The sequence below is a fragment of the Salvelinus namaycush genome, unplaced genomic scaffold (genome assembly GCF_016432855.1).
Source record: "Salvelinus namaycush isolate Seneca unplaced genomic scaffold, SaNama_1.0 Scaffold11, whole genome shotgun sequence".
In the NCBI taxonomy this organism is placed as follows: Eukaryota; Metazoa; Chordata; class Actinopteri; order Salmoniformes; family Salmonidae; genus Salvelinus; species Salvelinus namaycush.
In genome coordinates, this window is record NW_024057786.1 from 130991 (window position 1) to 142219 (window position 11229).

Sequence of the window (11229 nt, forward strand, 5' to 3'; positions counted from 1 at the left end):
AGGCTCACTGTCTCTGTGAGCTTGTCCAGGAGGGGGTGTATTTGAGATGGGAGTATCTAGAATTGACAATTGATATATGCCATTGGATGAGGTAATGTTTTGGTCCTAAGTGGTACCAAGAACGAGATTAGAACCTTGTCTAAGAGAGCAAACTGAACGATAATTCATAGCTAATGCTGTCTGGCTATGGGATACTCCTCTCTCAAGTAAAGTCTTCCTTTGTAATGTTCCTAAGATCTGTTATTCGTCATGTGAGTTGAGATGGGTGTGTCTTGGCTATAAATGATACTAAGAACTGTTTTTGTAAGCACTCTCAGAGAATTCATTTATAGGCACTGAATTGATCTGAGAGTCAAAAAGGGCTATGGTGAAGCTCATATAATTAAAGATGGACTTTATAATATAACTCTGAGCTGTGTGTGGTTTGCTCTCTCAATGTTTAGTAATACAGGAAATGACCACGACACTCTCTCTGTCTCTCTCTTTTTCTCTCTTTCTCTCCCTTCTGGGAGAGTTGGAGGTCTCAAAAGGCATGTTTTGTATCTCTTTAACAGTCCGTGGACACTTAACCATATACCACACCTCCTCAGTCCTTATCCGTGGTACTGTATATTAACCATATACCACACCTCCTCAGTCCTTATCCATGGTACTGTATATTAACCATATACCACACCTCCTCAGTCCTTATCCATGGTACTGTATATTAACCATATACCACACCTCCTCAGTCCTTATCCGTGGTACTGTATATTAACCATATACCACACCTCCTCAGTCCTTATCCATGGTACTGTATATTAACCATATACCACATCTCCTCAGTCCTTATCCGTAGTGCTGTATATTAACCATATACCACACCTCCTCAGTCCTTATCCGTGGTGCTGTATATTAACCATATACCACACCTCCTCAGTCCTTATCCGTGGTACTGTATATTAACCATATACCACATCTCCTCAGTCCTTATCCGTAGTGCTGTATATTAACCATATACCACACCTCCTCAGTCCTTATCCGTGGTACTGTATATTAACCATATACCACACCTCCTCAGTCCTTATCCATGGTACTGTATATTAACCATATACCACACCTCCTCAGTCCTTATCCGTGGTGCTGTATATTAACCATATACCACACCTCCTCAGTCCTTATCCGTGGTACTGTATATTAACCATATACCACACCTCCTCAGGCCTTATTGATTAATTACAACACATAGGTGTCTTATAAGGCATTATAAAGGTCATTAACATAATGATACAGACGTACTTCATAGAAACTGTTACCCTTCAGATATTCTAACAACTCACATTTTAAGATTCATTATGTCATTTGTTCCATGTTAGGGGCTCTAACCTTGGAACAAAACTATTTGTCTCCCTCTTGCTGTTGCATGCAGTTCCTCTCTCTCTTCCTCCATTCCTCTAACCCCTCCCTCCTTCTAACCCCACCCCTCCGGCAGAACCAGGAAGTCCCTCCCCCTCCCACAAACTCTCTTCTGAGGAAACGAAACTGATCTGAGTCTCTGTGTCGTCTGTCTTTTTGAGAGTGAACAACCGTCCAAATGGCTCAACAGGGAGTTCTGCTGGACCAGGACCAGTTCTGTTGTTCTGTCTGTCTGGATCTACTGAAGGAGCCGGTCACCATCCCCTGTGGACACAGTTACTGTAGGAGCTGTATTGAGGGCTGCTGGGATCAGGATGTTCTGAAAGGGGTCTATAGCTGTCCTCAGTGCAGAGAGACCTTCACTCCAAGGCCTAATCTGAGGAAAAATAACATGTTGGCTGAGGTGGTGGAGAAACTGAGGAAGACAGGACTCCAGGCTGCTCCCCCTCCTGCTCTGTGCTATGCTGGACCTGGAGATGTGGCGTGTGATGTCTGCCCTGGGACCAGAAAGCAGAAAGCCCTCATGTCCTGTCTGGCGTGTCTGGCCTCTTACTGTGAGACTCACCTCCAGCCTCACTATGAATCTCCTGCTTTGAAGAAGCACAAGCTGGTCAAAGCCACCGCACAACTACAGGAGAAGATCTGCTCTCATCATGACAAACTGCTGGAGGTTTACTGTCGTACCGATCAGCAGTGTATCTGTTATCAGTGTGTGATGGATGAACATAAAGGCCATGATACAGTGTCAGCTGCAGCAGAGAGGACTGAGAAACAGGTAAGACCAGAACAACTTGTTGGTGACTGTCTGATAAACAAAGAATTAAAGATACAGTAGGAACTAAATCTGTTTGAATATGAGATCATTCAAATGAAATGGATCCACAAATATGAACACAAACCTTGAGTATATAGATATGTTAACCCAGATTCTCCAAATGTATCACCATTTTCTAAAGTCAAACACTATTATCATTCTGAATGGCCTTTTATGAGTCCAAAGTTCAGTCTCAACCACCTGATACATGTAGGCCCACCATAAAAACTATAATCATTCACATAGCAACATAATATCATATTGTAAAGGGACTTCCTCAGGATTGTAGACCTTCCTCTCTATGGGTCCTATGTCACATTACTATACTATTGATCTACTGGACTAATAAAGCTTGATAGCTCATTGAAGAGTGATTCTCCACAGAGGCAGCTGGGGATGAGTCAGCAGAAGGTCCAGCAGAGATTCCAGGAGAGAGAGAAGGTGCTGAAGGAGCTCCAACAGGCTGTGGAGTCTTTCAAGGTGAGTATTGTTGACCAGAGGAGACACACCATTTCACTTCTCTCCTCCAATCAGAGAGAGAGAGAGGGGTCCTTATCCAATCCCACTGACCCCACTGTTGGGAACAGGCTGTCTGGACCCCTTTCAGAGAATAGACTGTTTAATGTAACTGACGGGATATGAACCCAGGTCTACCGTGGGAGAAACCAACATCTTGACCGTTACACCAAGAGGACATTCCCTATTGGACCGACACTGATTTAGAAGTAGCAGGCGGGGCTACCTCATCACATAACCATGAGTAACCATGACTGACTCATGTCCCCTATACATTAACATGGAGCTCTCTCTCTATTCAACTCAATTCAAACAGACTCATATTACAGTCGTGTTGCAGCAGTTTGCAGGATGGAGATTCCAAGATGTGGGAAGTGTGCAGGAGGTCATGGGATAGAGGATTGTGTAGATTCAGTGGATAAGGTTGTGTGTGTCGACTGTAGGGGTGTCCATGTTGCTTAGGATCAGCTGTTTCAGGTGCAACGTTTATGGTCAAGTTGCAGCAGTTTGTAGGAGGGAGATTCCAAGATGTGGGAAGTGTGCAGGAGGTCATGGGATAGAGGATTGTGTAGATTCAGTGGATAAAGTTGTGTGTTAACTGTAGGGGTGCCCATGTTGCTGGGGATCAGAAGTGTCTGGTGAGAGAGAGGCAGGTTGAGGTGGCTAGAGTCAGAGTAGTGCAGAAGGTGTCGTATGCTGAGGCAGTGAAGAAAGTAGAGGAGGATGGGTCAAGGGTGAGGGATCCTGAGAGGACAGATAGTGGGCACACAGGAGCAGGCGTTTACCTTCCTGAATTTGATGTGCAGATATGTAGAAGACTAACAGATGAACTGTCAGTACCCTCAGTTGAACTGTTGGTGATAATAGTTGTCCTCCAGTGGGTGGAGGACGTACAACCTGTTAGAATTATAGGATGCTCAGATTCTCTGTCTGTATTGAATAGTTTATCATCTGGTAAATCTAGTAGGAGTGACCTACTAAATCAAATCAAATTGTATTAGTCACATGCGCCGAATACAACAGGTGTAGACCTTACTGTGAAATGCTTACTTACGAGATCCTAATCAACAAAAAAGATATATATGGATAAGAATAAGAATTAAAAGTAACAAGTAATTAAAGAGCATCAGTAAAATAACAATAGCGAGACAATATACAGGGGCGTACCGATACTGAGTCAATGTGGAGGCTATATACAGGGGGTACCGGTACAGAGTCAATGTGGAGGCTATATACAGGGGCGTACCGGTACAGAGTCAATGTGGAGGCTATATACAGGGGGTACCGGTACAGAGTCAATGTGGAGACTATATACAGGGGGTACCGGTACAGAGTCAATGTGGAGGCTATATACAGGGGGTACCAGTACAGAGTCAATGTGGAGACTATATACAGGGGGTACCAGTACAGAGTCAATGTGGAGACTATATACAGGGGGTACCGGTACAGAGTCAATGTGGAGGCTATATACAGGGGGTACCGGTACAGAGTCAATATGGAGACTATATACAGGGTGTACCGGTACAGAGTCAATGTGGAGGCTATATACAGGGGGTACCGGTACAGAGTCAATATGGAGACTATATACAGGGGGTACCGGTACAGAGTCAATATGGAGACTATATACAGGGGGTACCGGTACAGAGTCAATATGGAGACTATATACAGGGGGTACCGGTACAGAGTCAATATGGAGACTATATACAGGGGGTACCGGTACAGAGTCAATATGGAATGTGGTACCGCTTGCCTTGCGGTAGCAGAGAGAACAGTCTATGACTGGGGTGGCTCGAGTCTTTGACAAATTTTAGGGACTTCCTCTGACATCGCCTGGTATAGAGGTCCTGGATGGCAGGAAGCTTGGCCTTTTTTGTCATTAGCTTATTGGGTTGAAAGGCTGTGAGGTTGAGCATCCCACTGCTACTGTTCTAGATGACTGTTGGGAATATACTAGTAGACAGGGCAGTGGTTTTGGTTGGACAGTTGTAGGTATCAATGTTATTATGGAGAATTGAGAGAATGGGTGTAGTAGTGAGATTCTGCTGGGTCCTAGTCCATTCAGGTGTGGAAGGAAATTAAATTGGTGACCAGTTATCTAAAAGAGCTTTGAAACAAGATATAATTGATATTAATGTTCCACTGGGTAGAGGTGAGGCCAAATGTAAGATCAGAGACATTTTGATAGATGTGTGGCAGAAGAGATGGGACTCTGAGCACAAGGGAAGGCATTTATATGTCCTCTAAAGGTCGGTGGACCAAGGTTCAAAGGTCATATTAGGAAGGAAGAGGTGGTGTTTACTCGATTGTGTTTAGGACATTGTACATTGAACTGGTCCTTACATCTGGTTGGCAGCATGTGAATGGTTTGTGTCTGGAGGGTATGGTCAATGAAACGGTGGAGCATGTGTTGTTATATTGTTGTAAGGATGTTGAAGAGAGGGAAAGATTGAAGTGTAGGGTCATTGAGGTTGGACGGGGTTGGGGGGGGTTGGAAGGGATTTGGGGGATGGGGGAGGGTCTATTAGTAGGTAGCGCCATGCACCTTTAACGTTGGTTTATGGACCGCCATTATATCATAGAAGAAGAAGTTGGTCTGTGAGGGTTTTGTGGTTCCTGAGGAGGGCTACTATTCTTTTTTCTTTTAGTTTTCAAGTATTTTCAGAATTTATTAAAGCCAAAGCTAAAGCTACCCTAAACAATTCAATACATCAGTCAATATATTTTCTCTGTGATTTGTTGTTTTCCCGTCAACCGTTCCATCGCATCTTAACCGTGTTACCGGGCGGGCACTAGGACCCGGGGGAGGCTGCTGCTGCAGAGGCTGCTGCACCGGTAGTGACGTCAGTCCTACTTGTAGCTCATTGTGGTCAACGTCAGCTGTGGCTCGAGACTGCTAGCTAACGGTTAACGGAGAGGAAAAGACTCTGACAGGACACATTCATGTAGATAGGCTATGATGGCAATTTGTGGTAAGTTACAATAGAGAGAGAGACTTTTCACTACTATAGACTTTGGTCATAATCAAAGCTTTGTTAACCAATACGTTTTTATGTGAGGCTGCCGGTAAGTTACAGTGTAACAGACGTTGTTAGCTAGCTAACGGTAACGTTAACGGTGTCTTTTAAATTCCACATAAATTATGTGGCGATGATATCTAGATAACGTTGTATTTAATGTAGTTTTACTATCTGTGCCAGGCTATAAATGACACAAATGATATCTAGTTAACGTTGTATTTAATGTAGTTTTACTATCTGTGCCAGGCTATAAATGACACAGATGATATCTAGTTAACGTTGTATTTAAGTTTCCATGTGAGTCATTTAGCAGACACTCTTATCCAGAGCCACTAGGGTTAAGAGCCTAAATCGGCCTAAAAAAGGCGATTTACAGATTTTTCACCTAGTCTGCTACTTAACACCAAGCGGTCCAGGAGGGGAGACAAGTTGTGATTTTCCAGTTCCGTCCTAAGAACAGGTTTTAGTGGTCAAATAAAAAGGGAGACATTTTTTGGTGCCATTTAGGGGAAATGTAATTCTAAGGATCATTCCAGTCAGAAGAGGCTCTGTGAAGGTTTGTTTCAATTCATTTGCTATGGCCTCGCTAGTGTTCCAGCTCAGACAACGTTCTTTGGCCGTTTGGACTCGTTCTATTGTCCAGCCTACTAGGACTCAGGGGGCAGAGGCTGGGTCTAGCTCTGCTACGGGGCAGGCTACTGGAGGGGGTACCAGGAGGGAGGAGAGTAGAGCAGGACCAAGAGGTGTTCTGTACCTGTCTGTCCAGGAGGGAGGAGAGTAGAGCAGGACCAAGAGGTGTTCTGTACCTGTCTGTCCAGGAGGGAGGAGAGTAGAGCAGGACCAAGAGGTGTTCTGTACCTGTCTGTCCAGGAGGGAGGAGAGTAGAGCAGGACCAAGAGGTGTTCTGTACCTGTCTGTCCAGGAGGGGGGAGAGTAGAGCAGGACCAAGAGGTGTTCTGTACCTGTCTGTCCAGGAGGGAGGAGAGTAGAGCAGGACCAAGAGGTGTTCTGTACCTGTCTGTCCGGGAGGGAGGAGAGTAGAGCAGGACCAAGAGGTGTTCTGTACCTGTCTGTCCAGGAGGGAGGAGAGTAGAGCAGGACCAAGAGGTGTTCTGTACCTGTCTGTCCAGGAGGGAGGAGAGTAGAGCAGGACCAAGAGGTGTTCTGTACCTGTCTGTCCAGGAGGGAGGAGAGTAGAGCAGGACCAAGAGGTGTTCTGTACCTGTCTGTCCAGGAGGGAGGAGAGTAGAGCAGGACCAAGAGGTGTTCTGTACCTGTCTGTCCAGGAGGGGGGAGAGTAGAGCAGGACCAAGAGGTGTTCTGTACCTGTCTGTCCAGGAGGGAGGAGAGTAGAGCAGGACCAAGAGGTGTTCTGTACCTGTCTGTCCAGGAGGGAGGAGAGTAGAGCAGGACCAAGCGGTGTTCTGTACCTGCCTGTCCAGGAGGGGGGACAAGGCCTGGTGGACCTGGAGAGCAGGGTGGCAGCGTTCGGACTCAATGAGGTGCAGAGAGGCTACTGTACCTACTGTCTCTGTCTCTCTGTCTCTCTCTCTCTCTCTCTCTCTCTCTCTCTGTCGCTGTCTCTCTCTCTCTCTCTCTCTCTCTCTCTCTGTCTCTCTCTCTCTCTTAACAGCGCTCTGCACAGGCAGCAGTGGAGGACAGTGATCAGATCTTTACTGAGCTGATCCGCTCCATTGAGAGAAGGAGCTCTGAGGTGAAGGAGCTGATCAGAGCCCAAGAGAAGGCTCAAGTGAGTCAAGCTGAAGGACTCCTGGAGCAACTGAAGCAGGAGATAGCTGAGCTGAGGAAGAGAAGCACTGAGCTGGAGCAGCTCTCACACACAGAGGATCACATCCATTTCCTCCAGGTAACTAAACTGTCTTGTTACATGTGATATGAAATTAACTTCATGTGAAACTATTCATCTACATCATTATGTTGTCCTGTTTGTCTCTCTTTCTCTCTCTGTCCGTGTCTCTCTCTCTCTGTCCTTGTCTCTCTCCCTCTGTCCGTCCCTCTCTCCCTCTGTCCGTCCCTCTCTCCCTCTGTCCGTCCCTCTGTCCGTCCCTCTCTCCCACTGTCCGTCCCTCTCTCCCTCTGTCCTTCCCCCTCTCTCTCTCTGTCCCTCTCTCTCTCTGTCCCTCTCTCTCTCTCTGTCCCTCTCTCTCTCTGTCCCTCTCTCTCTCTGTCCCTCTCTCTCTCTGTCCCTGTCCGTCTCTCTTGCTCTGTCCGTCTCTCTCTCTCTCTGCCCCTCTTTCTCTCTGTCTCTCTCTCTCTCTGTCTCTCTCTCCATTTGTCCCTCTCTCTCTTTGTCCCTCTCTCTCTGTCTCTCTCTCTCTGTCCCTCTCTCTATCCATCTCTTTCTCTGTCCCTCTCTCTCTCTATCCATCTCTCTCTCTGACCCTCTCTCTCCCTCTCTCTCTCTTGCTCTGTCCCTCTCTCTCTCTTGCTCTGTCCCTCTCTCCCTCTGTCTCTCCCTCTGTCCCTCTCTCTCTTGCTCTGTCCCTCTCTCTCTCTGTCTCCGTCTCTCTCTCTCTCGGTCTCTCCCTCTGTCCCTCGCTCTGTCCCTCGCTCTCCCTCTGTCCCTCTCTCTCCCTCTGTCCCTCTCTCTCCCTCTGTCCCTCTCTCTCTCTGTCTCTCTCCCTCTGTCTCTCCCTCTGTCCCTCGCTCTGTCCCTCACTCTCCCTCTGTCCCTCTCTCTCTCTCTTGGTCTCTCCCGCTGTCCCTCGCTCTGTCCCTCGCTCTCCCTCTGTCCCTCACTCTCCCTCTGTCCCTCTCTCTCTCTCTCTCTTGCTCTGTCCCTCTCTCTCTGTCTGTCTGTCTCTCTCCCTCTGTCTCTCCCTCTGTCTCTCCCTCTGTCTCTCCCTATGTCTCTCCCTCTCTCTCCCCCTGTCTCTCCCTCTGTCCCTCCCTCTGTCCCTCGCTCTCCCTCTGTCCCTCGCTCTCCCTCTGTCCCTCACTCTCCCTCTGTCCCTCACTCTCTCTGTCTGTCTCTCTCCCTCTGTCTCTCCCTCTGTCCCTCCCTCTGTCCCTCTCTCTCTCTGTCTGTCTCTCTCCCTCTGTCTCTCCCTCTGTCCCTCGCTCTGTCCCTCGCTCTCCCTCTGTCCCTCACTCTCCCTCTGTCCCTCACTCTCTCTCTCTCCCTCTGTCTCTCCCTCTGTCCCTCCCTCTGTCCCTCGCCCTCACTCTGTCCCTCACTCTCCCTCTGTCTCTCTCTCTCTCTGTCCCTCTCTCTCTCTCTCTTTCTCTCTCTCTCTCTGTGTGTCTCTCTCTGTTTCTGTGTCTCTGTCTTTCTCTCTGTCCCTCTCTGTCTCTCTCTGTCTGTGTCTCTCTCTCTTTCTGTGTCTCTGTCTCTCTCTCTCTCTCTCTCTCTCTCTCTCTCTCTCTCTCTCTCTCTCTCTCTCTCTCTCTCTCTGTCTCTCTCTCTCTCTGTCTCTCTCTCTCTCTCTCTCTGTCTCTCTCTCTCTCTGTCTCTCTCTCTCTCTCTGTCTCTCTCTCTCTCTCTCTCCAGAGTTATCAGTCTCTCTCCAGTATCAGTGTATCTTCAGTCTTACCCAGCATCGTTGTCCGTCCTCTTCAGTACTTTGGAGATGTGAGTAAGACTGTGTCTGAACTGAGAGAGAAACTAGAAGACTTCCTTAAAGGAGAATGGACCAAGATCTCCACTACAGGTGTGTTGAAAACAATAAGAACATCAACTTTAGACCATTGAAAGTTCCCTACTAGTCATATACATGTGGAATATGGTCTGATGATAACATTCCCCCTCTCTGTCAATGTGTTTGTGTGTCTGTAGTGAATATAGTGGATGTTGTACTGCCTCCAGAGCCCAAGACCAGAGAACAGTTGTTACAATGTGAGTCTCTTTATTGTGAAGTAACTAACAGTCTCTTTTTACTGACACTCCTAATAATCCCTCTAGAAATATATAGCAATAGTAGATCTAATCAAAGACTGGGTATCTATCTGACTCCTCATATTTCTCTGATTTGATCTCTGCTGTGCTCTAATCAAAGACAGGGTAGATACAGTATCTGACTTAACTTATTGTTCTGACTCCCCTCATTGGTCTCTGCTCTGCTCTTCTCCCAGATTCCTGTCAGCTCACACTGGACCCAAACACAGCACACACACACCTCTCTCTGTCTGAAGGGAACAGAAAGGTGACCTATACAGGCCAAGTCCAACCATATCCTGACCATCCAGACAGATTCACCAACCGGTGGCAGGTTCTGTGTAGAGAGGGTCTGTCTGGACGCTGTTACTGGGAGGTGGAGTGGACTGGTTATGTTGAAACAGCAGTCTCATATAAAGACATCAGCAGAACAGGGACAGGTAATGATGGTGTATTTGGACGCAATAACAAGTCCTGGAGTTTACTGTGCTATAGTGGTGGTTATTGTTTCAGACACAATAATGTTGAGACTAAAGTATCAGGTCCTCAGTCCTCCAGAGTAGGAGTGTACCTGGATCACAAGGCAGGTACTCTGTCCTTCTACAGTGTCTCTGACACAATGACCCTCCTCCACAGAGTCCAGACCACATTCACTCAGCCCCTCTATCCTGGGTTTTATCTCTCTGGTACTGCTGAGCTGGTTAAACTGTAGTAGGGTCCACATAGATACTAGTCATGCTGGTGTAGTCTATAGCTGAGCTGGTTAAACTGTAATAGGGTCCACATAGATACTAGTTATGCTGGTGTAGTCTATAGCTGAGCTGGTTAAACTGTAGTAGGGTCCACATAGATACTAGTCATGCTGGTGTAGTCTATAGCGGAGCTGGTTAAACTGTAGTAGGGTCCACATAGATACTAGTCAAGCTGGTGGTGATGATCCCCAGATATGATGGTTTGTTTTTCTTTAAAATAATTTGTCTCAATGTATAGTTGAATTAAAATGTAATGTACTTATTTTGATCAAATACAATGTTTTAATCTTGTACATTTCCATGAATCATGATGTCTGGTGTTGATGTATATTGGTTGTCATTCAGAACCATTGATATGTTTTCTCAGTTGGTTCTCTGTCTCTATGTAATTCTCCTCAGTATCATTGATCAGCTTGTTGGTCCTAATTGATGTGTTCTCTGTCACCTGGAGCTGCATGGAAAATGGTCCAGGAACTAAAGGACAATTCAGGACTAGTCAGCCCACTACAAGCTGGTATCACTTACTTTCTACTAAACTATATGGACTGGTTTCCCAGACACAGATTAATCCTAGTCCTGGACTAAAAAGTATGTTCAATGTAGATGTCCAGGAAACCGTCCCTAAATGTGTCATCTTTCATCCTCCCATACTGCTCAGTCCAGCAACATTAAACCTGTCCAGCAGGTGGTGCTATTGACCAAACAATAAAACCAGCAGATATCTTGACTTGCCACTCAGTATATCAGTAATGTTCAGAATAGTACTTTAATATCATTGGAGATTGATGGTCTTTTTAATCCACTATCCAGAGTCAGGAACAGATGAAGTTAGGTCTGCTA

General features: G+C 46.5%; 1 protein-coding gene across 1 annotated transcript; it reads left to right on the forward strand.

Moving 5' to 3' along the window:
• Positions 1 to 1533: 1533 nt before the first annotated feature.
• Positions 1534 to 10420, forward strand: LOC120035719 (tripartite motif-containing protein 16-like). Its single transcript, XM_038982286.1, has 6 exons — positions 1534 to 2170; positions 2594 to 2689; positions 7376 to 7609; positions 9254 to 9413; positions 9539 to 9598; positions 9835 to 10420. The coding sequence occupies exons 1-6, from the start codon at positions 1574 to 1576 to the stop codon at positions 10347 to 10349; spliced, it is 1662 nt and encodes a 553-aa protein (XP_038838214.1). The 5' UTR covers positions 1534 to 1573; the 3' UTR covers positions 10350 to 10420.
• Positions 10421 to 11229: the final 809 nt, after the last annotated feature.